Genomic DNA, 27,043 nt, shown 5'->3' with positions numbered 1-27,043 from the left:
TACTTCCCATACTAGGCTAATGGGATAGATTGCATTGTTTCAAAGTGGGAGATGAGGGGCTGCCAGTGTATGTAAAATATGTCAGCTGAGCCACGGACAGAAAATTTTATCTTTTCCAGTTTCAGAAATAACATTAAATCCCACAGCCAGGACATATTTTAGGGGGATGAGCAAATTACCCATAAGAGGAGGATTCAGTGACAAGCTATTAAAGAGGCAAAAGAAATTACAGTCCTTTGTTTATTCTAACACCCTCCCCAGGGATTCCAAAGATGGCACGGTTCCAATATCTTCAATATAACATCAAAAAAGATCAGTATTCAGTATTCCACTAGGCTTGGGCATGACCAGTGATTGGTTTGCTTGGTAGCAACACATTTCCAGTTCCGTATTTCCAGATTACGCCATCCCCAGCATCTTTAAACATCTTCTGTTGCGATGTAGATGTTGCAGTATTAACATACTTTCTTCGACATCCAACAACTCCAACTCCAGCAAGATTCTCTCTCTCTCGGTCGCCATTGTTCACTGCGACCGGAAAAGCTGGAAGCTAAACAAAGAATCAACTAGAGACAACGATAACCATTCAGGAAAGGAACGCAGCCCCCTACCGCTCTGGCGGTGAATTGCACTGTGATGAAATGGAGTGACGGAGAAGTTCGAAGGGTTCACGACGGCGTTACGGCAAAGACGTAGGTACATCGTAGGTATGCCACAGAACCATAAATCAGGCTTAAGCCTCATACAAGAGGAGGATAAATGTATTGCTTGCATCATCCCACCATTCATCTGACAACGACAAACCTAATTCAGCTCTCCAGCCTGACTTGATCTTATGCAGAACAGGGGGAGTCACTGTTGATAAAATACTGAATATGAAAGAAACATGGCCCCTTGACAGTTCAGAAACTGTAAGTAAATGGTCAAGACATACCAAGACCCCCATTGTCAAGCCATCCACCTGTCCCCATGACCTCATGTTGAAGCATAATAATGCAGTGTTGCAAGTAGGGGTGACCCCGAATAGTCGATGATTCGGTGATTCGATTCAGAGAAGTCTGATTCGACTGCCAGTCTCGCTGTCAAATCGTCGCAAAATGTGGTTATGAAACAAGACCGTACCATCCTGACTATATGGGGGTGCTCACTGCTGCTGAACATCTTGATTTGACATAGAATGTATTTGTTTTCTAGTAATTCATGATACAAACATCAGCCTAATTTCTGTTAATAAAAAATTGAAAATGACGTGCGTTTAATCAGTAGGCATAATCATTACTATGCATGAATAAATCACCCAGTTGCTCGATCCAAATAATAAATAAATAATAAATAATGATCCAAATAATCTGAGGTGAGTGAGTGCACTGCAGGACCATCAGAGCAGCATCAAGGCCTACGATGATTTAAAGTTAAAGTCCCACACCTGAGTGTGTGAAATTTGTTCTCCGCATTTGACCCATCCCCTGAGGGAGCGGTGAGCAGTAGTGTTGCCATGCTCGGGAATCATGTGGTGATGATTTACGGTGGCGGAGCGCATAAACAATGCGCCTGGAGGAGGTATGGGCTCTCAAGTCAAACTATTTTGAAGGATTATTCATTTACCTGAAGTGTCTTGAAACGGATTTCACCCCTGATTGTTTTCTTGATAGACTCCGAATTTTTATATGGCTACTTTTTTCCCGACATGGCCAAACAATTGAGCGCGGTGACGCACAGTCCGTGTGGATGAACTTGTATGAACCTGAGTTGATTACTGATGTAACTTGAAGTCAGAAAGATGATGTTTTTGGATGTTTATTTGTGAATGAAATGGCAAGTTCTGACGAGTCAGAAACGGCTCCTGTTAAAGACATGGATGAGGCTGCAGCGCTCTGCGCTCAGAGCATCATACCTTGATGAAGTGAAAGGAATAAAGATAAAGATAAAATGATAACACTTTTACTTTTTTTACTATTATCTTATTATGCCAACTGAAGAATTAAATTTGTTTATTTGGGTGTTTTAGCTCTTTTCTCTCTAGCGGAAACTGACGCAAATGAGCTCATTAATCAATGAGGGAGAAAACAACACGATTTGACGATTAGTTGGCTAAAGGAAAAATCTGTCAAATCAGATACAACTATTAAAATTCTTAGTCGGGGACACCCCTAGTTGCAAGGACCTGTGCACAATTTCTGGAAGCTAATAACATCCCAGTTCTTACATGGCCTGAAAGCTCACCAGACATGGCACCCACTGAGCATGCGTGATTCTCTGGATTGGCATGAACAACAGCGTGTTCCAGTTCCTGCAAATATCCAGCAACTTCATACAGCCATTGAAGAGGAGTGGGCCAACATTTCAGAGGCTGCAACCAACAACTTGATAAACTTTATGTAAAAAAGATGTGTTGCACTGCATGAGGCAAACAGTGGTCACACCACATACTAACTATTCTTTGTGGTATGACCAAAAGAGGCATTCCTGTAGCACTAGTCGTGAAATTCTAATGAATATATTCTAACATCAAACTGCACATTTTAGAGTGGCCTTTTATTGTGACCATCTCAAGGCAAGCCTGTGAAGCAATGATGCTGTCTGATGAGCATGTTGATATGCCCCACCTGTCAGGTGGATGGATGATCTTGGAAAAGAAGAAGTGCTCACTAACACATATTTTAACAAATTTGCGACCAAAATGTCAGAAATTAGTCCTTTGTGTGCATAAAAAAGTCTTCTTTAACTTAAACCTGTGAAAAATTGGACCGAAAACAAAAGTGTTGCATTTAAATTTTTGTTCCATGTAGTTACTGCCAAATTACATAGCCTAATTCTTTCAGGGAAACTGTTTAAGGAATTATTAGAAAACGATTTGGATTGGAGAGCCCCTGAAATAAAGCATTACCAAAAATGATTACACTTCACTGTTACATTAGCCTCTTTCCCACTGCACAGAAAACCTGCTAACACCCAGTAACATTTGGATCTTTAATGTGATGGTAAAGGTTACAATTCGCATTCACACCAGGGTCAAATTACTCATGGTCGGGTAGTCATGGGTGTTTATCAAATCCAGTTACAATTGGCATTGATGGAAACTCAACATCCTTGTGAACGCGTTAATTTTAGCCCCTAAACGGGTGAGATGCAATGCTATTCATCTCAGCCCAAGCTGCACTCAAATGTTGATCCAAATTTATCTGCACCAAGTTTGAAAGAGAGACCTAATAAGTAAGCGACAAATAAAGAAGCCACCGTAAAGCTCTCACAGGTCCCTATGCTGCTTTCTACTGTTTATTAATCTGTTTTCTCAACACATTCTCACTCCGACCTCGTCACATATTGATGTACTTGGTCATGGACTTTCCACGTGCATATACAACGTGCAAAGTAACTTGAGTGCGTTGGCTGATGACGTTCTGGGACACCGTGTCAAGTCCTGCCTGTTACATGCATTGTCTTCTTTCAAAATACACCTCCATTTTCACGGTAAATTTAACGTTTACATACAGTCTCTCTCAAAATAAATGCACTATGTCGGTAAAACACCGGGAATTGACGTTTTTTTTTCCTTCAACAACAAATACACACGGTTGAGTTTAAGCAACAAAAATGTGTAGTTAGGTTTAGGCAGCAAAAGCAAGTGGTTACATTTAAGACGTTACCTTTAGAATCTTACGGGACACGAACACTGCTCTCTTAGGCGAAAGTCAATGTTTGTTGGACCCATCCACCCCCCCTCCTGCTCGCCCCATTTGGACTTTCGTCGCCTTAACTTTCATCCTTCTCCTGCTGCATTTCCCCCTGAGACCGCTGGGCACCGTTAAACTATAACGGCCACATATCATGCTGATGTTAAAGGATGCATTTTGTTGTTGGTTTCTGACGCTGCAAGTCATTGCCCAAGCATCCGATTTTGACAGCTTCAGAGTAGGACCGGATTCATTTTCTGGCCCCTCCATGACGTTGAACATGACACACCAAAAAATTCCGCACAAACACACAGAGAGGCATACTCGTCTGCTGCAGAGTGATCTACACAGCTCTGGCCTTCTGGCAGAGGGAAAGGTGTCCAACATCTATTATCAGCTGGTTTACTCGTGTTTAAAAACTCCATGTACACACGCTAATTTTGGTGGAAAAGGGTTAATTGTGTCATATCGTGCGTGTGTGTGTAGGTATGTGTGTAAAAAAGCTGCTCACATCAAATGGGAGCACTTCATTATAACTTTAATGTAATGAATTAAGCTCAGAATTATTGACCAAGGGATTTCACTTATTAACAACACTAAACTTCAAATGCAGAGCAGCTTATAACAGTAACACATCAGAAGTTCAGGCGTGGCAAAACTGCACGTGTTTGAAATTAAAATGTGTCCAATCACAAGGGAAAGTGGGCTTTTATGGTACCAGGTGTTGAGTCTGAAGAAGATTTAAGGATTAAAAGTACTTTGTCTACTTAACAAAAAAGGATTCACCTAAAGTAATTAAAACTAGAAAAAAAATAATTTCTGTTTTGTTTTTTTTATGTTATCTCTTGTTTTCCATAAATCCCACACTGCTGTGGTAACAGAGAGCAGCACAGACTCAGCCCATGTTTTCATCTATTGTGAAGGTCAAGTGAAGGACGTTTTCCTTTGTCACCGCCTCTGAAAGAGACTGAACTTGCTCAAACACACACACACACACACACACACACACACACACACACAGGCATGCATCCTTGAGTATGCAGCCACAAACTCAGATACTCATGTACCCAAACATCCTGCGCCTACACACACACACACACACACACACACACATACATATGGAGAGACATATGCATTCTTGCAAAAATGTACACACATAAATGCTGAATATATGAACGCACTAACAAACTGCACAAAACCAGCTCTCATTGTTGGTCTCCCAGGCTTTAATAAACCAGGACTCTGAAAAAGCTTTCGGGATATCGAGCGGTCCAAACAATGGGGGGAAATGGCATTGGGGTTTCCATGGCAACTGCTGCAAGCTGCTAAGAGGGCTGCTTTGAAAACATATGTCAGACTTGACTGGTCTGTTCACAGTGAGCCTAGCAACAGATTCTCTGTGCAGCCTATCACACTGTCTCGCACAGCGTTCACTGTTCTAACATTTGACTTGCTGTCTGTCAGCGGTCTGAAATGATTCAGGCAAAAAAAAAAAACTACTCCCATTACCAAAAAAAGAAGGAGAAGAAGACAGCTTTAGGCTTCCTGGCTGGAAGGCAGAGATGTTTGCGTGGCCAAATTATTTGCTGAAAAGATCGTGTTTTCCTTCTTCCAACTTGTTCTTTTAAGATTTTACTGCAGCAAAAAGACAGGAAGAAAGAGCAGTGGAGCCCCATATCCTAAAATCCATAACGGCTAATCTCTGCCTCAGAAAAGCAAACACTCAACATTCACTAGGCACCAAAATATTATGTCCAACTTCCTTATATTGAGCAACAAATGTCTCACTTCCCCAAGGCTTAACAATCCATCTCTCACCTGTCTCCTCTCCTCTTTATTTCATACCTACAGAGGATTTAACAGGTGTGAGTCAGAGAGCTTTCACCTGGATTCAGCTATACAAGCACAGAACCCTTCATGCAATTTATAGAGCAGAAACGATTAGTGGATTAATTGGTCAGTCGATCAACAAAAAAATTAACAATTCAACAAGTTAGTCCTTTAGTAAAGCTGCCCGACATTCACCTGTTACTGCTTCTCCAATGTGATGATTTTCTGTTTAAAAATAGGATTTCTTCTGTTCAGACACTTAGAATAACCCATGTTTTCACTTTCCTGCCACACGTCCTCGGCTCTACCTAACTGTATAGCTCAGTCTAACTTTTGCACTGCACCACTGTTCCCATCTTGTCTCTGATCAACACTCAGTGCTAGTATATTTAAACCTGCAATAAGGGATTTTAGGCCACTTGGGAGTTAGCCATAATTTGCCAAACAAGCAGACCGCCCATTGTTGCGACAGAATAAAATTCCAAAGCCCTGTTGTGTTTGCATTGTTAGCATTGTGCATTTCTGTAAACTACGGATACCAGGGGCATAGATATAGACAGTACAGGCAGTGCTGTTGCACTAGCGCCCATGGGGTAGGGAGGGTTTGGAAATGATTCAGATTGCCACCTTGGAACCACGCCTGTGTTCAAAGAAGAACTCACATTGAATTAAAAATGGTGCCATTTGCTACAGGCTATGTGCCCTCAAAAATGCAAACCCATGTCTGTCATAATTTTTTGTTTTCTTTTCTTTTCTTTTCTTTTCTTTTCTTTTCTTTTCTGTTCTGTTCTTTTGTAAATTAGACAGTAGCAATCTATAACCACATTACATGCTTATTCTACATGACCTAGAAAAACCATAACTAAAACAAAACTATTCAATTAAATGAATTGTTTATGTTTTGTTTTTTGTATTTTTGTCAAATACACGCACACAAAGATGATTATTGGGTAACATGTATGTGGATGTTGCCTAATGTAATGTCTTTATTTGATCATGTGACAAGAAGCTACGGTACGGTGGCTACTTTAAGTGCAAAATCTGTCAAGACTGACTGGCTGAGCACATCTGGAAGTCCAGCGAGCAGTCATGCCTTTCAAACACAAAAGTGTCAGTAAGGAAGGACATGAGAAACACGAACAGGAGAAAAAAGAAGCAAAGCTCCCTAAATTAGATTCCTTCTGCTTTTTTGTTAACAGTTGCCACTGGTGTGTATGTGCCTTAGCTGGAATTTATACTTCTACGTTGAACCAACGCTGTAGCTACAGCATAGGCTCAGCATCAACGTGGCGCCTACGCTGTAACCTACACTATAGCCTGACGTGCACCTCCCTGGAAATGTAACTACACATTGCGGTGAGGCAGACCTCCTGTCTGTTTTTGTAAGCTGAGACCATTTCCCTCAGTGGAAACAGAGCTTTTATTCACTTAAATTTCACAGATAAGAAACAATAAATTGTGTAGATAATAAAGTCTAATGCTAATAGCACGTTATATTTGTTTAGAAAATGTTTTAGTTTAAGACAGTTGTTTTGTCAGTGAACCCTGTGAGTTGCAGTAGAGTTGAATTTCGTAATGTTACCTTTGAGACACACCATGCACAAATATAAATGCTCAGAACGGCATAGGTCATGTGCGTAGGCTACGGCGTAGGCTCTGCCACACAAGTATAAATCCCACTTTATAACTAGTAACTAGCGTGCACTAGGGCTCGCCCCTGGTATTATATTTGTTATATTACTATGTTATATTTGTCAACAGCACTGTGGTGAATGTGTGGTTAGGTGTAGGCACAAAAAACACTTGGTTATAGATAGTCAGGAAAAGATCACATTTTGGCTTAAAACACCTACATTTTGTGGCACAGAAGTTGCTGGAAAAGCAGGGACGGGTTGGTAAAAATCACTTGGGATTGAAGGCTCAAATGCCCATGAGCAGCACTAGGTAGAGTCAATTAAAAAAAACAGGATCAGTGGCTCACACACTGCTGGGAAATGCAGCAAAGGGTCTTTAAAAACACCTGGGACCAATGGCTTAAAGGTAACTGAGAAACATATGAAGGGTCAATAAAAACACTAAATACTCCACTACTGTATATTCACTTTGTCCGTCTACTATTTGGCATGGGTCAGGTATCGCACAGCCAGTTTGTGGAGCTTTGTCCAAAGAGAACACCTGCCTGCTGCAGCCAAGTGCAAAGTGAACCGATACAGTTCATTCTTGGGCCAGAAAGCCAGAACAATGAGCTTAAAGATGCTATAAAAAAGACCCAACCAGTCCTTAATCATAACCAGGAGGCAGATCAAAAAAATGTTCCAATGAATCATTTTTGTAACTGGCATTTCCGTTTTGGAAGACACTGACAAACAATGTGGTCTTGCCACATTGTTACTTAGCTTGGAATGTTTGTGTTTTCTCATTATTTTCTGATACTCTATAGACTCAAAAATTAGTTGAATAATCAGGAAAATAATCAATATTAATATAATAATATAAATATTGCAAAAGTTTGCTCAAATCTGTCTGCAAAATTTATAAACACTGCTCTGTTTGCCACCTGTATAACACCTTCCTTTTCTTTGTTGATGTCCCATGAGGTTACATTTCTGTTTGTCGTTGCAGAGGTGGTGGGTGGGTTGTACCAGCAGCAGCTCAGTGCCATATCATTGCCACACAATGTGAAGAGCAAGGTGGGAGGGAGGGTAAGAAGAAAGAAAGAGAGAGACATATGAAAATAGATGGGAGGGGGAGGGAGAGAGGGTAGATATGCAAAGAGGGAGGCATTGGAAAACAGGGAGGGAGGCTGATTAGGGGGGAGGAAGAGAAGAGAGCGATGCGTCATACCAAAACATTAGTATGCAATCAAGTTGCTGGTGCGGTAAGGATTGTCGTTGTCTGTCGACAGCTGCCGCAGCCTTTCAGATCTGCACTGCAATGTCACACACACACACACACACACACACACACACACACTTGCCCAGTGACACCCCACTAACAACAGCACTTCTACTCCCTCCATTGTCTGAGAGAAAATAAAGGAAAAGAAAAGAATTAGCATCTTCATGTCAGTTTGTGCAGAAGAGATTCACACATCCAGTTATTGATCCATGTCACACTTTCAGTTTCAGCAGAGGGGCTTATTAGAGGGCTGGAGCTGGAAATGAGCCAGGACTGCGCACACCCACAAACACACACACACCCACCTACACTTCATGTCTCCCCATGTTCTTACAATAGAATGATTTAATTGGGAGAGATGGAGGCGAGATACAAAGGGTCATGTAAAGGAATGAAGAAGATATGGAATGAGAGAAGGATAGATAAATGTATCGTGGATAGATACAGTGGTTTTATTCTTTTTAAAATGAAAGCAAATCTGTGTAAAACTGTAGACGGAGATTACGAGGGATTGCAGGGAATTCATTTATTTGTTTGTTTATTTGGTTGGGGTGTAAACAGAAGCTGTCGAGGTGTTTATCATTGAAGAAAAGAAAAAAGTAAAATGTAAAAATGTGCAGAGCAGGAAAGTAAGGAGCTACAGCAGAGTTTTAGTTTCTCTGCGGCAGATTTTAGGCTCGAGCCCTTTGTGATGTTTGTTCTTTCAACAGCATGCCTGTAGTGTGTGTGTGTGTGTGTGTGTTTGGGTGGGGGAGGGAAGGGGGACTCTAAGACATTGATGAGCTGCACCCCTCCTCGCTCTCCCCCCCTACCCCACCCCCGCCCTCTCTCTCTCTCCCTCTCTCCAACGCCGTGGTCCTTGGCAGGTCCACGTTGCCATGGCAACGCTCACATTGCCGCAGGCTGGCTGGAGCGAGGCGCGCTGGTTGAAAAAGACAGCAAGAGAGAGAAGAGGGAGAGAGAGAGAGAGAGAGAGAGAGAGATCACTGCAGAGGGAGGGGAGGGTAGGCGAGAATTGGTTCTCCAATTCATTACCCCTACAACACCTCCCCCCCACCAGCCCTCCCCCACACTAGCACACCCCCATCCCATTTCCCTCCCCCCAAATCTTATCATTGGCATTGGCTCGGCTGGGCCGTGGAAAGGCCTCTGCTCTGCTCAGTAGTCTGAACACGTTGGATCCAAACTTCAGACTGCATTTATTATTCATCCTCTCTTCAGCAGACAGCACCGCAGCCTAACGCCCAGCTACACACACACACACACACACACAGAGAACCAGACAGTGAAAAGATAATACACACACAGTATTACACATAGCGCTATATTGCATCATTCTATTACCTTTGGATAGTCTAATGCATTACAGTGAGACATGGGCAGGTGTAAGATTACTGTCTGTAGATGGGGTTACAGTGACTTACAGGAACTGAAGATGCCTCGCTGCCTCAGCTCACATTTGACCCCTGTGACCTTTCAGTTGAGCCTGTGTATACTGGATAACTAATGAGTACAGGGGTAATGAAGTTTTGGTAAAATATTGTAGAAAGTCAGACAGAAAGTCAGAGTTTGTTGTCTTCAAGGCAGAAGCAAGCTGTTTTATTCTTATCTTTAAGTTTTGGCTGATTTTTCCTGATTTTATTTTATTTTATTTTTTTTTGTATTTCCACTCAAATTTAATATTCCCACACATCCAAAAGTTGTTACCTGCTGAAAAAAGACACTGATTATGTGCAGTTCCTCACAATGACTCCCATTTTTTTGATTGAAAGCAGAAAATACTGAGGTGAACTTTTCCAACTTTGGCTGGTCCACATTGCTGCAGGTGCACCTTTCCTGCCTCACTGCCTGAGTGAGCTTTGACCTCTTGACCCCTCAGCTGCTACGGTGAGCAGTGACAGTGGTGCATTCAAGGGGACTGACACGCTCAGTCGGGGTTGCTGAGATGCAGTATGGCTGATCAGGTCTGGAGCTAAATCCCACCATGAATCTCACAACCAGTGCCTCCCTACCTGCTACTATTCTGTTTCTCTTTTCTCTTTCCTACTGTCGCAGTAAACAAATTTAAAAAATAATCTTCTGTATCAACCATTCAATTACAAAAAGAGACTTGATGCCTTAATGCAGTTATAAATGTTTTCACAGTTGCGCGGTGATCAGGTAAACAGATCAGTCATGACCCTCCCCTGACAGTAGCAAAGCCACTGTACCTGTACTACAACATTATTGCTCTGTGTCCTCTGCTGCCTCTCCACAAAGAAAGCATTCAGAATAATGATGTCATTACAGCTTCAAAAAAGGCAGAATGGGGCATTTTACAAGTATATGATGTATTTTAAAGAGTTAGAAACATTACAGTGTAAGTGTTGCTAAGACTGATACCAGACACTTAAGCGCATGAATAAAACTGCAATCCAAAAGGAGCAAAATACACAGCTCTGTGTTAAGAATTCACAGCAGGTAAACATCGGATGTTTGGCACAGTAGGTTCAGACTTATTCCATCCACTCGTCCTGGCCACACTGAATTCACTCACCATATGTGTGCATGGATGTTTTGCCATATTGAAAGATATCCTGCATGTTTTCATCTGATTTGATCCAGTATCTTTTTTGAATAAAAAGTCTAAATAAAGATTAAAGAAACAATAACATTGTTTAAACTAGCCACTCACAAGTATTTCCTGTGTCACAATGTGCTGTCCAATTCCTCATTAGGCATTTTTTTATATATATTTTTTAATCAAGCTATTTCATCTTTCTGCATGTATTTATGCTGCAGTCACACTGTATTGACATTTCTGAATGTCAGTACAGTATTTAATTTGACCATGGCTCATGAAACAGTCTCTGTCTTTTATTACAGCCTAAAATCTATTGTTCTGTGAATAAATGTGATAATTCAGCAAGTTTTTTAAAGTGGTAAGCAGGAAATCAGTTCTCCATTCTACTCAAATACACAGGTTTTATTTTTTTTTATTTTTTCTTTGAAACTGATTCTAACTTAAATCACAGGTTAGAAGATCAGTCAGAAACAGAAGAGTTAGTTGTAAGATGGTAAACTGCCTTGGGTCACAATAAAGATGATACAAGTACAATGAAAATGTTCAAATAGCACAGCACAAATGTGTATTATTTTATTGGATTCTATGTATCACTTTGATGTTGCAGCTGGTAATAGTAGGGCTAATTTAAATTTTGTTATATATTGCTTTGTACCTTAATCAATCAATCAATCAATCAATTTTATTTATAAAGCCCAATATCACAAATCACAATTTGCCTCACAGGGCTTTACAGCATACGACATCCCTCTGTCCTTATGACCCTCACAGCGGATAAGGAAAAACTCCCCAAAAAAACCCCTTTAACGGGGAAAACAAACGGTAGAAACCTCAGGAAGAGCAACTGAGGAGGGATCCCTCTTCCAGGATGGACAGACGTGCAATAGATGTCGTACAGAAGAGATCAGCATAATAAATTAACAGTAATCCATATGACACAGTGTGTGAGAGAGAGAGAGAGAGAGAGAGAGAGAGAGAGAGAGAAAGAGAGAGAGATGCAGGTAATGACAGTAGCTTACAACAGCATTAATGAAAGTAATAATATTATAGTTATAGTTCTGGTTACTGCGGTACAATATGTTGAAAGTATGTATTAATATATTGTATTAATAATTTGAATTTATAAAGTAACTGGCAACTAAAGTTATCAAATATAAATGGAGTAATTTCCATGTGAATTTTAGCGCAGAGGTACTAAGTAACATAAATGCAGCTTAAAAAGCACAAGTACCTCACAACTGTAGAAAGCAGGCCAACCTGAGTAAATCTATTTAGTTACTTTTCAACATTGTCTAAAGGATAGGATAAGTAAGAGACATAATTGGACATAATGTGCAATAATATGACATTACATCCAATATAATGAACATAATTATTAAAAATCTTGAATTAACTTTATACACTTACGTGTAGGTAATGCAGGTGAGGTTGTAAACACAAGCTGTTGAAGTTTAGTCAACCTGCTACATTACAATGCCACTCATTGCTTTATTACCGGCAACTCCGCTGCTTGTTTTCTTTAACTATGCAGAAAATGCATCAATAACATCAGATAAATTCCAGCATCACTGGCTGACCTCGCTACTTCCGAGGTCAAAGTTCAGTCTGATTGTACTCTTTTATCCAATTTATATGCATCAATTCATACAGAATGTAAAAAGTATTTTATAGCATGTCCATGTTGACACAACAGCTGGGTGAGAAAAGTGGCTGTTTGTTTACATACTTCACTGAAAGACAGAGCATCCTCCACAGCTGCAGGTGTGACTCCATGTAAAGTGCCACTGCAGTGAAGTGCTGAAAGGGAAGGACTGTAGTGATTCACCTTACATAATCAGGCTGATATGATTAAATGTCTCCCTCCCCTCATTCTGCTGCACTCAGGGTCTAATTCATTTCAATTTTTCAAACCGGTGAGGCAAGCACAGGGGGACTACAGCTGCGCTCACCATCACCCTCTAAACCCCCATTTGTGTGGGGATGTCAGGGTGAGCACACTCATGTTTTCTATCAGCACACTTTTTTATTATTTCATCCAAACAGGTGAATGGATTCACACCTCCAGGTTGCGCAGCACAGCTGCATTCTTCTGGAGAAGTTTGGGTTAAGTGTCTTGCTCAAGGGCACTTCAACAGACATTGTTAAAGAAGCAGAGACTATTACTCATTCACTCCCCCCCCACCCATGATTAACCCAGCAGGTGTGTGAATTTGAATGTGCCTGTCACCAGCTCGCTTTAAACAAAAAAGAACAATTTACTTTTTTGTTCCAAATGTAGTGAAGGAGGTGTAATGGCGATCCAGTCAGAGCTTCTGTGTGTGGCAAAGAGAGACAAACACACCAAGAAGGGCACTAACGGCTGTGAGAGTGGATATATTGAAAGAGATTTCAATTCTGTGACTCCAGCCTGTGTATTTCAGATGAAATGGCTGATGGTGAACTCTAAATGTGACGGAAATGAGATGAAAATCTGACGCGTCCTCTTGACCACACTGCTGAGTGCACACACATGCACACACACACACACACACACACACACACACACACACACACACACACACACACAGACTACTGATGCAATCTCGATGAAAGACTCAGAAAATGGCAGAAACTGCAAAACAAGATGCATACATGTTATTCTGCCACAGACCTGGCTGACTCATACAGCAGTAAGTGAAGGTTTCACTGCCCACCATACTGTATATTGGCCATTGTCAAGTCCTCAGGGGGTTAACAGAGATACAGTAATTGCAGGTAAGATCAGATGTGGAACAGAGAAAAAGTGGGTACAGGTTTGCAAACAGCAGCATGTAGAATTTCAAAACTCCAAATAAACTCACTGCACTGAAATCAGTGGAAAAGTCTTACATTTTTTTCTTGCTGATAATAATGAGAATTAATGTCCCATTGTGACAGTCCCTCCTGTTTCTGGCCTGCTCGTGTTTCTCTTGTCTTTGCAGGTAGTGAGCTGGCAGTGTAGCTCATTAAGGAGCTGGTTCACTTGGACTGATGGGCCGACAAACCTACAAAGCTGGTCAGGTCAGTTTGCCTCGATCTCTTGCAGCTCTCAGATCCCACATGGTCCTATGGTTTGTTTGATTTGTTTGGCCTTTTCTCAAAGCATGCAACATCTTCACACACCATTTTACACCCAACCCTGGCACGAGCACACACCACTGATGTTGCTTATTGTACACATGTCATTCATCTATTTTGTAAATAACATTATTTAATAAATATTTTCATTTTTAATCTCTATCCTTTTGTGTATTTTCCCTCCTTTTGTCTTAACAATGAGCAAGCACGTAACACCATAAAGCAGATGATATGTCTTGGGGTATTATTGGCTTGACTGAGAGGTGTCACACACGTGTCTAATTCATAACATCTAAGCTCCGTCCTTTTAGGATGGTCTGGATCTTAGATTAATGTGGTGGGGGGTTTTTTATGTGCAGACTATTGCACATGACAAAGAATTGGATCATACAAAAAGTGCAAAACTACCTGGTGGAAAGAGGATTTCTATTTAACAGTTCAAAAAATGTGATCCTTTCTTTTAGTTGTTATTTCCTTTTTCTGGTTTAACATGAAGTGACTGGCACAGATACAACTTGTAAAGAAGGACAAGAAATATGTTAAATTCAAGAACATAATTTTGTGTTTAAAGCAAGTAGAGCCATCAGAGCAAAAATCATTTTTCATTTCACTGACTTTAGCATCAGGCAACTGCACGCACACACACACACACACACACACACACACACACACACACAATACTCTTTCAGTTGCACGGGCATATCCACCCATGCACTCAAGCCTGCAGACTCTGAAGCATAGACGGTAGCGCACACATTCAACATACCTGTGAGGATACACAGAAATCTGGCATTGGATGTTACTCACGGGGAAACGCTTGATCCAACATCTGTGGCTCTCTGCTTTAATGGCTTCCTGCTAAACCAAAAAACTAGACGTTAGGACGGGGAGCAAATCAGTGTGCAAAAAAGTATTTTCTAGGTGATCTTTGGGATGGTACTATAATAATTTTCATAACTTTAAGGTGGTTTTCTTAATTTTGTGTCCACTGACCCTTTAAAATGAGTCTGTAAAAAATGTGAATGCACACATGAGGCTGGATCAATAAAGCCTTGCAGCGTGTGCAGAGGGTTACTACAGATGGTGAGAGTGTGATAGCGCCAGAGGTGCCTGAGCTCATTAAGAAACAGGACCATACTCCGGTGCAGAGCAGGGAGAGGGGAGCAGTGAAGGGAGGGAGGAGGGGAGGATGCAGAGCCTGGACTGAGATTTTTCACCTGAGTGTCACTGAGATCTGATGATTTGCTGCTGTCGGAAAGTGGAAAAATAATAAATCCTTTCTTTGTGTGTGTCAGGCCAGCAACAGAAGATCTGTAGTAAATTAGTGAAAATAAATGGTAGCATGTAAATAATAGGCTCCAAGGTTGTTCTGAGGCTGCAGCCTGCCCCACACAGGAAACAGGCTGGAGTGTGGCGCCATCTCCCTGTCAGGACTGCTTATATCTGTGATGCATTTAATTGAAGGGAATTTCTGCTGGCGATGGACATGCAGAGATTTATAGACTTGGGATCAACCAATATAAGTTTTGATGCCAACATTTTGTGCCGACATGCAGTATTATTTAAGTATGACTTTTAGCATGCCAACAAATTATAGCCATGAAGAGTTTCCTGCATAGTTATAGCACAGTCGTGGCAGAGATGAAATCCCACTGAAAAGGTCCTGAAGATCATCATGAAACTCTGCACTGGACCTACTAAAGACAGCGGGTCCAAACACAAAACACTTCACTGATTTTAATGTGCACAGAAGATACAATTTCATCTGATTTTTAAACTTTCCTACAGCTGTAATCAGGGAGAAACATCATTGCATCATAAGTGGTGACATGACCATCTCATACTTACAGGGTACCCGCACATTTTTACCAATAGATTATCAACACTTTTCCATACGTTTAACATGTTTTACCACATTTCCATGACTTTATTTAAGTAGTTTAAATAGGTAGGCCTATATAACAATCATTGGGCGCTTTTACCCTTTAGCATGGCTAACCATAGCAACTTCGTCCATGTTGCAAACGTCAAACTTTGTGGTGCAGATCCTACATCCAGTGCGGCCAGGATCTGACTTTCTTGAGCCATGTATTATATTGTTGTTCTACAGAATGGAGGGGTCTGGATGCACTGCCATGCAGACCCCTATGTCACCTCTGGACTATCAGCCACTACTGTACATTATAGCGCTTAATTGTGACATGTGCAATGTCAGTAAAGTTGAATCTAACCTAATCTAATCTAATGCCATACATTATCAATCACACACTTCCCAGGCATTTATGGATAAGTAACCTTTTAGCACTTGCTAACTTAACTCCCTTGGTAGACATTCCTGGTGCCAACTAGCAATGTGCATAATACCAATGTGTATCTCGTGATATTAGTGACATTTCAACAGACATGCATGTGTTTGGCCATATTGTCAAACTAGTTTGCTGTCTCTTAGCCTTCCATTAGTCACTCGCTCTACAGTGGGAAAGGGTGCTTCAAAATAAAAGTTCCGTACCAGAAATTCACTGTACTTAAAATAAAGTTGACTGACTTGCCATCCATTCAGAGTGGACCAGCAACCCACTTTTGGATCGTGACTGACCAGTTGGGAAGCACTCTTTTAAACAATAGCCACACCATTGTATGTTAAAAAAATTCCAAAACATTCTGTTAATTCCAAATCAATTCCAACCAACAAAGTTTTTGTTTTAAACTTTAAGGAATTTCATGATCATGGGAACCCTGTTTATACTAAAACAACAATTCAATGTCCTGTCAACAATTCAGTGTATTTCCAATAGTACCTATACTCACTGTCAATATAAAAAATATTTTTTCAAACCTAAATATTTGTCCACACAACAGATTCTCTGTAATTTATTAATTGAAAACATTTGCCTTTCCTATGACATGACTTCCACCTAAAACTTGAGATCATTAGAAAACTACAGATCTATAAATCGGACACTTTCCTATTGTTGTGCAATTTATAAGCTGTGGTCTGAGTTACAACACAACTTCAAGTTTCATTCCTTCTGGATGAAGTCACTGCTCTGTCAAGGCATGAGAGGAAAATGTTAGAATGCTTGCATGACTCGACTGCAGGACAAAAACACAAACATGTTCTTTTCATTTTCGTTTCATTTCCTTTAATCACTTTAGGAGTTTATTTTAAAACACGTGTTCTCCAATACATGTGACTCGAATCCTTTAAAAACAAAAAACCTAACATGACGTGACAGCGAATCATTATACTGTCTTTACATCACCTCTGGTTTTCTGAACCTGTTGCCAAACCAGCAACATTACCAGCAGAGTTGTGTAAATATGTACACAAATGCAGCAACACAGTGTGAGAATAATCCCATAAAATCTACCACAACTTGACAGACACTGGCAGAACACAGAGATGTTCCCCTCATGTACACTCTTATTATCCATGCACTCATAGATGCCTGCGGCTGCACACATTCTTTGTGTGTAAAACTGTCACTTTCTGAGCCCAAAATGAGAGGGAACGTTGGCCTTTAAGATGCTGGGATGAATCCATTTTATAATTTGTGTAAGTGTTCAATTGATTCAGGATGTGTTCTTTTCTCTGGATGCAATGTCCTGCCAAAGCAAGCCTCTTATTATGCAATATATCAATACACTGGAGTAAATTAGGAGTAGAGTGGCTCCCAGTCAAGTTCATAAGGTCGACAGTAAACAAAACAATAAAGTGACGACAGGTTACTCGTCATCAGTTTTGCTTTTCTTCTTCTTTTTCTTCTTCTTTCCTGAGCCCTCCACCACATCACCATACAAAGGGTCCATTGGTTCACATTTCACTGTTACCTCTTCCTCCTTCACCGTGACACTGGGCTCGATGCCCTCCTCCACCTCCTCTCGCTCCCGGTCTCTCTTTTTCTTCTTCTTTTTCCTCCTTTCCTCTGAAACATCGCCCTCCTGGAGAGGGAGCTCCATCATCACTTCGTCCTGAACTTCTGTTACAGGTTCCTCTTTCACTCTAACCACCTCCTCTTCTCGCTCTGTCTTTATTCGCTTTTCTTTCTTTTTCTTCTTTTTCTTTTTCCTCCCTTCTTCCTCATCCTCTTCCTCCTGCCATGTTTCTTCCACAAATCGTTTGACTACCAAGGGGCGGAGAGTTGCAGACGAGGGCCCGAAGGCGGCTCCATCCACCTCACTCTCTGCCACACATGTCAGAGTGGGGGTCTTACTGCCAAACGGGTGAAACCGCTGTTTCAGCCCCGGCGGTATGGAGGGTGCTGGAGCTGCGGGGATGACCTGAGGGGCCTGGTTGGTGCTGCTGTCTCCATAGCTCTCACACACATTCATCAGACCTGAAAAACTGGGGCCAAAGACCATAGTATCTGATGATTGCTTGTCCCTGGTGAGCAGGCAGAGATCTGAGGTACCATGGGTGGATGCAAGGATGCTGTAGATCTGCTGGCCACTCCCAGTCTTTGCTCCACCTGCAGTGGTAGAAACCTTCAGGGTCTGGAGACCTGAGAGGGGCACCTTGATGTCACTGAAACTGTTTGGAGGGAGGAGAGTCGAGGTTAGACATCATTCTCACAAAGCCTGCCTGGAAAAAAAAGTTTATTCAACTTTAAAAGTTTAAACCAAATGACATCATTTTCAAAGACTGCTACTGAATTTGAGGGAGCTCTCTGGAGCTTTAGCATGAAGCCCATCTACAGCTCCACCTGCTGGCCCCAACAGACATAAGTCTGACTTGCTCCTTGTGCTGTGACATAGATTGTTGCAGAGGTGTTTAAAGTTAGACTATGTAACTTTAGAGAGAAAAATGACACATCCTCCCACTTACAAACATAGAGCTGAATTAATAAACAATAAAAATGTGCAAATAAAGTCTTTCTTGGTCTAGTATGACCAGTTGTTTATGATGGCTAACTGTAACTAAGATCAGCAAACTTTTTTGTTTTTAATTTTTTTAGAGAGATTATAAGATAATAAGATTTTCTTTTCCTTTCGGCTTTATTTTTGATAGTGTGAGAGAGAGAGGAAAGGCAGGGGAGACAGAGGGCAAACGGCCCAGGCTGGACTCAAACACGCTGCAAGGACTCCACCCAGTGAGCTATGTGAATGCCCAAATATTAGCAAACTTTTACGGTGTCGTGTGTGTTTCTGGAGAAAGACTGTTGATATTTAAACTTAACAATCAAACAAGTACACCCCTCCCATGCTCCTTTAGAAGCTCTGTTTTACTGTCCCTCTTGCTCCCACGGCTTTTTTATTTATACATCCCTGGCCTTTCCCCTGTCATGTGCATGAGCACAGCACAAAAGTGTTATGTGTCTCAGTCCGAGATACTTTGTTTGTTTCCCACTTACAGAGCCAGGGCTGTGTATAAACACCTGGTTATTTTTTTCTGCGTACACACAGAACAGACAGCTTGTTGACCATGAGGAGATATTCACTGAATTTGACAAAGTGTGTTGGTGTACAATGGCAGACTCCACCGTTTAATACATACTGTCCTGTAACTGATATTACTGAGTCACTTCACTGACATAATGACTCTTATGAACTTGTGCTACTCATAGGCTTTGTTTTAGCGTTTACTATTATTCTGAAATTGTAATGTGCAGCCACAGCTAGGCTGTACAGTTAAGTGTTACATAGCTACACTTCAATTTATAAACACAAATTATGCAGCCTCTGAACTGTGGGAACAAAAGCAGTGATACACTGGAGCTAAAGTATGATTTTATTTTGGTAAATTCTGTAATGTTAATCTTTTCTCTGACATCAACGGATTTATTATTTGGCATTAGAGGTGGAAGCAGTTACGTATGTAATTACCCTTTCAAATTCTGTATATATTGAAATCTACTAAGCTTTGGTAGATCAATGTATGCAAAATTGAAGATTAAACCAATAAATGTATACAAGACAAGAATGCCATTAAGAAAATACTTAATTGCATGAATTCTTCTTTAAGTTTGAGACAGAGACAAGGAGACAGGCGAAAGGAGAAAGACTGCACCCACCATTCTGGATTAAAGCTGGCAGGAGCTTTGATGAGCCATAATTCATTCTTGTTGTTCTTCAGACTCTCTGTGAGTGTGCTGCTGCAGGGCTTGTGGTGGAAAGACACAAAGTCAGCAGGACACTGGTACCTGCTGGCCTTCTTATCTGTGGATCCAAACAGCAGCACGCCTTCATCATTTCATGAATAAAATAACACAGAGCATAAGAAATACACACAACAGCCCCGAAAAAGAACACCTGAACAAAAGCTGTGTGTGCTCATGTTTCACTGGATCAATATCATTTTACTTGTGTGTACCGCTTCTACTAAATATTTTCTTTGGTGCCAAATAGTTATATAGTTATAAAACACAGATATTTTAATTATTGGTGAGATTCTGATCTCTCGCCTTTGCTTAAATATTGGAAGACACAAGACCAAGGTTTTGACAAATGCGACGCATCATTTTTAGGTTTCCACTAACGTTAGATTATTACACTTTTTTTAACTTTAATATGTAGATTTTTTTTACACAAGGCAATCTTTTCCTGTTTTAATGAGTTAACAAATAAAAATAAAGACGTCATTCCTATCAATATGGGGCTCAGCCAGTCACCGCCTATTGCTGTGTATTTACCTTAAATGACTGCATTGTATTTCTCAGTAAAAAATGCCGGTGCTGGTGTAACTGAACTAACCATTACCAACTAACACTAGCTTGTGTCTAGCCAATGTGTGTACGCTTACCGGTTTCTTTTTGCTTTTCGTGGGATTCTGTAGCATTATTGTCCTCTTCGTCTTCGCTAGATGACGACGATATGTCTCTAGGCATTTTTATTTGTTACAAATAACCACAGACTACTAAAACTAAAAGCTTTCTTCCTCAAAACGCATGGCTACGGCGGCCGCACATGTGTTGACACCAAATGAACTCTGACCTATCATGACATCATTTCCGTGCCAGTTTTAGTTGTAGTTCTAAAACTGGGCACGGTGAGTTGGTTTGCGAGTAAAAATCTCGACGAGAAAACTCAAATACCCATAATACACCTCGCAAGGTTACGTAACGTACTAGCGTCCGTCGGGGAAACAGTTGACAGCAGACAAGAGCAGGCCGGAGTGGGTAAACAAAACAAACATATTAAAAAAGAGCTAAAGCAACCCATAAGTTTGATCTACTTTATATCTGTAGGATGTGTAACATTTTTCTAAAGCGGTTTGAAATCTGTTAAAGGGGAAAGTCGTTTGCAAAGAGAGGGCGTGCACCTGTCAAAGCTAAATAGGTTAACCTAGCTAACGTGTGCTAACACGTTAGCAAGCTAGCTGGCTCGTTAAACCCGCTCAGGTTAGCTAGCTAGCTGGCCAGCCATGTCGTCCCCGTCCTCCTCCAGGCGCCAGTGGTGCTACCTGTGCGACCTGCCAAAGATGCCGTGGACTGTGGTGTGGGACTTTAGTGAAGTAGTTTGTCGTGGCTGCGTGAACTACGAAGGAGCTAATCAGATTGAGTTCCTTATAGCGAGTGCCCGACAGCTAAAACGGACTCACGGGATGCAGGACGGTAACGTCAGATCACCTGGTCCCTCGTCCAATAAACACGGCACATCTGGCAGAGGAGATGCTTCAGCGGACGGAGGCAGGCCGCACACGGACCGCTACGAAAGGGGAGGAAGAGGAGAAAGTACCGTGTCAGCTATTCGTGTACCGCCCAACGGGCTGCACCGTGACGGCCAGCCGCCTCAAGAAGTGAACCGTCAGAGTCCAAGCGGCAGCCGACGACCCATGCTCGGCGCTGCCATCCCTCCTAGTTTAGTAACTCAAAGTATTGCAGGCATTCCCCATGGGCTACTTGCGGGCATGCCGGCGGGTCTGACCGCCAGGACAGCCCCTATGAGCAGCCCCATGATTTTCCCTGCCCCGGTGCTGGCTGAGATGAGCCGCAGGCAGCTGGGGATAGGGATGGGGATGGCCCCTTTTATCACTCCAGAGCTGGAGCGAGAGCTCAGTTCATCCCAGAATCAGCCCAAGATACAGACGCAGGTCCACACTGCTCTGGCTGGCAGCAGCGCCAGCAAGAGTACAGGGCTCCCTTCTTCGTCCTCGACTCTGGCTGGAGGTGTAAGCCAGACAAGCCCAAAGCCTGCCTCATCTCCAGCCAGGCAGCCACGCCCCCTAACCGCGAGGTCCGGAGGGGAGCCCCTGGGATCCAGCACCTCAGCAGAGGCTGCCACCACAGCTGCAGCTTTACCCCACAGTGGTGCCTCTGAGCTGGGGTCAGCGTCTGGCAGCAGCACCCATTCAACCGGAAACACTCTGTCCTGCACCTTGTGTCATGAGAGGCTGGAAGACACACACTTTGTTCAGTGTCCATCAGTGCCAGGCCATAGGTTTGTGTGTTTTCTGTTTTTTTTTGTTTTTGTTTTTTTTTTGTCTTGGTGTATAGCCTGAAACAATTTGTAGACTCACTTTTCCATGAATACAGTGCTCTGTATTTGACCTTTTAGTCAGACCAAGTGTACTACTGTACCAGACTGTACTTTAGGCTCTTGTCATTTGTTATTAGTTGTTACCTTTTAGTCACTTGAACAAATAATTGATTATTACTGAAATAAGCATTAGTTGTTAATATCCCTACAAGTTACAACTCACTGATAATTTTAATAACGTCTTCTCTCCCTCTACCAAATTTAGGTTCTGCTTTCCCTGCACCAGAGTATACATCCAGAGCCGGCGAGGTGATGGGGAGGTGTATTGCCCCAGCGGAGAACGCTGTCCATTAGACAACTCTCCAAACAGTCCCCCATGGGCCTTCATGCAGGGAGAAGTCTCCACTATTCTGGGCACTGCTGGAGCAGGAGCTCCATCAGCTGCTGCATCTGGAGCCGGGAACGGGCCCGGCCCTGGAGCTGCAGCTGCTTCTGCAGCAGGGAGCGGAGCTGCCAGTGGAGCCGGAGCTGCCAGTGGAGATGTCACTGTCAAGAAAGAGAGAGAGACGTGATGATGATTTCCATGGAAACCAGGACCCAACACAGCAACAGGCAGGTCCACAGACATCTGAGCACCCATAGTTTGAAGTCTGACTGCATTTTGCATTGTGAGACCAATTTACAAGAAAGCACCTTAGTCTGCTTCACCTTCAAGTAATGCCATATTTTTGTCAGTCCTCTCTGACAATAGCTTGAGGATCTGACAGGGATGTTTGTGAATAATTATCTGTTAGATACATAACTTATTTTAACTGAAGTTGAACAGGCATTTATTTTATTTTATTTTTATATAAAGATAGACGGTACAGAAGTGAAGCTAAAACATCCCGGATACGGCCGCTGCCATCTTCACATCTTGACATCATTTAGAGCCAGGGTCTGCGCAGTAGCGACCTCTGCAGTATCAAGTTTCATGCCCATACACCAGTCCGACCAATTACAAGCAGCACCACTGAATGCAAGTCCACCAATTGACTCACTCAGTCAGTCATGTTATAAAATCACCGTTTTATAGCATTAAATAACTTATCACAAACTTATCACAAAAATGAACATTTGAACATACAGCAGTGTGATTAAAAACTACCTTGGGTTTGGCCCATGTCCTGTCCGCAAGAGAGCGTGCTTTATGACCTATACTGCAGCCAGCAACCAGGTGGCGGTCGATGCGTTTCAGCTTAACCTTGAAGAGCTGTCATGTCGTCAGTCTTCATATACAGTCTATGGTCCCAATAGATTTGCCCTCTCTAGACTACACAGCTTTGATAAGGTGGGATGTTACTCTGTGATTTCATGTTGTGTATTTGCATTTGCTGTTTATCACTCCAGAGTCATGTCACATACCAGAAGAACACGTCTGCAAGGGAGCTCTGAAAGATCCAGAAGAGAAGCAACACAGAGACCCACAGTTCTAAAACCTCCATTACACAGGTCTTGACCACAGCAACTCACACCACCCAATTTTATCAGGATTACTGGACCTAAAATTGCCTTCATGATGCACTGTTGGAATCAGATATTCAGGGCCAATCAGCAGCTGAATAATGGCTACTTTTTGTAGAGTTTGTATTAGTTGTGCCAGTTGAAACAACTGATCATGCCCTCATTAGCACTGCTGGCTAGCTAGAGTCAGCAGCTGGAAATAAATGGGCTGAAGCAGTTGGCACAAGCTAACACAGCAGCTTACATCCAGCACCGAGCTGTTAAGTGATCCAACAAACTCACACTGATACTTATACAGCTTGACTCTTGTTAAGCTTGGTTATGACAATTCAGTAACAATAGCCATATGACACAAACAGTTAGCCCTTTTACTGTCTGGTTTACATACATGAATCTTGAAACCTCTCTGCACAAAGTAACCTAAAGCTAATATGTAGCTACATGTTGCAAAATAATTCATTACTCTATAACAAAAAAAATCTTGGAATTCAAAATCTTCAAAAATCATTTGACATGACTGAGTTTGTCTGAGTCGCTCCAACATGAAATAAGCAATCTGTGCAACAAATTGGCAACCACCTGTGCTTCGAGCTACAGCAGTGTGACTTGAGTGCAGTGGTAGGGGTGAAGAGGAGTGTGACATTTAGTGGCTAATGTTATCAATAGCACCTTGACAAAAAACAGTGAACAGGACTACTGAAATGTCTCAATTTCTCTATAGGGCCAACATTGTATTAATGTATCATTGTCATTGGTTTTATTTGCTAAAAGTAGCAAGCATCGCTACAAATGGTAGCTTGTTAGCAATCCCAGTGTGTATTGGTTATATTACCCTTCTTAAACTCACAGAAAGTAGCCATGGTCCAGTGTTTATTGTAACAGTACATTAAGTATTGTGTTTTCACGGGGAAGCACAAAAGTTTGTTTTTTTACAAATCCAACACAAATGTTTAAATGCTAAAACAGTGACCACAGTTGTTCCATATCTTTCTCGCTGATGAACAAACTGTTGGCCGGCAGCATGCAGAAGGAGGTCAGATATCACACTGTTGGCAGAACAATACAGGCTGTTCTGAGTCGAAACATGTTGGAACTTAACTGTCTCGGACAAAATGCCATTTTCTCTGCCAGTGCTTCGTCTAAATGAAATATTTGTGTTTCTACAAATACAATTTACATGACATGAAATTGGCATTTATGGTGAAAAAGTGTACCTTAAATTTGAAATACAGAATTGTTATTTTTTATTGTTTGATGACTGAATCCTTTACCTGGCGTACAATCAGTTGTTGTTTTTTTTAAACAAAAAGAAAAATCTTAAACAACTAAACATGAGATTTGGACAGGATGCCAGTAGTGTCATTTTTCTGCGCATTTCTTTTTTTTCCCGCTTAAATAAAGCTGACTGACTCAGAGAGAGGAGAGTGTGTAGAAACAACCAGTTAATCTTTCAAAGCATAGACCAGCCAGAGACTCTTGTGTTTAACTGTATTTAAATGTTGCTTTCATACAAGATCCAGCCCAGCCTACGCTTTACCCTGAATGTATATGAAAGATATCTATTGATAGGCCTAGGACTATATTTTATACTAGAATGTTAAATGTTATATACTGTATAGATCTATAATAGTATGTGCAATCCTTAGTCCTAGTATATGCAACAGTTTGGAATATGTAATTAAAACGATTGTGTATCATTTCTTAAACCTTTTGTTTTTAAAGTGAGAATCCACCTAAAAGCAGAAATGCCCTTCTGTAACCCTGGAAGGTTTATTATTGTTCATGAATTTGTTTCTCCCAAAAATAGAGACAAGACTTTTTATCGCTTGACACTTTCATGGAGTAGGAACTGTACTTTTTACAGTCAAAAGAATATTTTTGGTTTGCAGATGGTGAAATTAATCTTAACCTCACAGTTTGTTTATTTTGCTCTCCGCTTATATATCCAGCATTCCATTCATGTCAGTGGAACAAACGTGGATGACCATACATACTGTACATCTAGTCCAAACTCTCTTCGTCAGTTACAAAGAAATGTGCAGGGATTTAATGTTCCGAAAATCCAACATCCAACAAATACGTTTTTTAGTGGATTCTCTCTTTATGTGCGGTATGTACTTGCCAGTACAGAAGCACAGACAAACCAAAGGTAATTTTACGCCCAAACTGATGTTTCTGGATGTAAATGTTTCATGGGGGAAAAGAAAATATTGCTATATTTTTTGGCCAGGTCTTAGCCAGCTGTCTTCATCAAGCCGTTACAGTTTACAGGCCCATGTGGTCTACTGTACGTACGGGATTTCATATATAGTAAAGGTCTATAGTACGCAGCAAGTACTAATGTCGGCCTTCTATATCGAGAGAATATCCCACAGATCAGGTCTGTTTTAGAGAAATGTCTTTGAAGAAGTGGAATTTAAGTTTAATATGCACTGATACATCATGCAATCCCTTGTTAAGTGCCTTTTTAAAATGTTTACCGTCTGTTTGTGTGTCTGGGAACCTCAGGGGAAGTCGGAGTGCAATGGCTTTTTTATTGTCTAGTCAATGATTAACCTGAATCTGTTTCCCTTCAATCACCATCAGACGGCTTTTGCTTTCATCCGAAGCCTTTGTAAAGTCGGCCAGCCATTTATTGTCTCGATATGGTCTCTCCTCACATCTCTCTTTTTTTCATTTGTGTCATCTTTAGATCTGTTGGTTTTATTGCAGCTTTATGTACAAAATAGAAACCAGGAATAAATGGGATGGAAACTTGTACTCCTTTTTCTGTTTCTTGAGTTTCACCACTGAGATTAAATCATGTTAAATACCTTGAGAATTTTTTTAATGTCACTAAGCAGGACATTCCAAAAACTGTCATGACTTTCTAATTACACAAACTTTCTGTAGCACATTCTCTGAATATTGCCTAATAAATCCAGGATAACAACTTGCTGTTTCTCATCCAGCTAAGTTGATTCCTTAATCATAAGTGGAGGATTGATTTTGTAGTCTTATACACTGAACAAAAATTTAAATATGTGTGCTCCCATGTTTACCAGGTTTAAGTGGAAGTTTTAAG

At 41.4% G+C, this 27,043-nt stretch overlaps 2 protein-coding genes across 2 annotated transcripts; one reads left to right on the top strand and one right to left on the bottom strand.

The window, feature by feature from the left end:
• Positions 1-17,176: 17,176 nt before the first annotated feature.
• On the bottom strand, positions 17,177-21,024 carry polr1g (RNA polymerase I subunit G). The gene is made up of 3 exons (XM_049576401.1): positions 20,801-21,024; positions 20,073-20,217; positions 17,177-18,592 (listed from the first exon to the last, which is right to left on the bottom strand). Exons 1-3 carry the CDS (start codon positions 20,883-20,885, stop codon positions 17,788-17,790), a joined length of 1,035 nt encoding a protein of 344 aa, XP_049432358.1. The 5' UTR covers positions 20,886-21,024; the 3' UTR covers positions 17,177-17,787.
• Positions 21,025-21,121: 97 nt separating this feature from the next.
• Positions 21,122-26,739, top strand: irf2bp1 (interferon regulatory factor 2 binding protein 1). The gene is made up of 3 exons (XM_049576400.1): positions 21,122-22,437; positions 22,742-23,088; positions 23,866-26,739. The coding sequence occupies exons 1-2, from the start codon at positions 21,422-21,424 to the stop codon at positions 23,046-23,048; spliced, it is 1,323 nt and encodes a 440-aa protein (XP_049432357.1). The 5' UTR covers positions 21,122-21,421; the 3' UTR covers positions 23,049-23,088; positions 23,866-26,739.
• Positions 26,740-27,043: the final 304 nt, after the last annotated feature.

The sequence above is a fragment of the Epinephelus fuscoguttatus genome, linkage group LG5 (assembly GCF_011397635.1).
Source record: "Epinephelus fuscoguttatus linkage group LG5, E.fuscoguttatus.final_Chr_v1".
NCBI lineage: Eukaryota > Metazoa > Chordata > Actinopteri > Perciformes > Serranidae > Epinephelus > Epinephelus fuscoguttatus.
The sequence above is the reverse complement of the archived record's forward strand: the minus strand, read 5'-3'. Positions and strand labels throughout refer to the sequence as shown.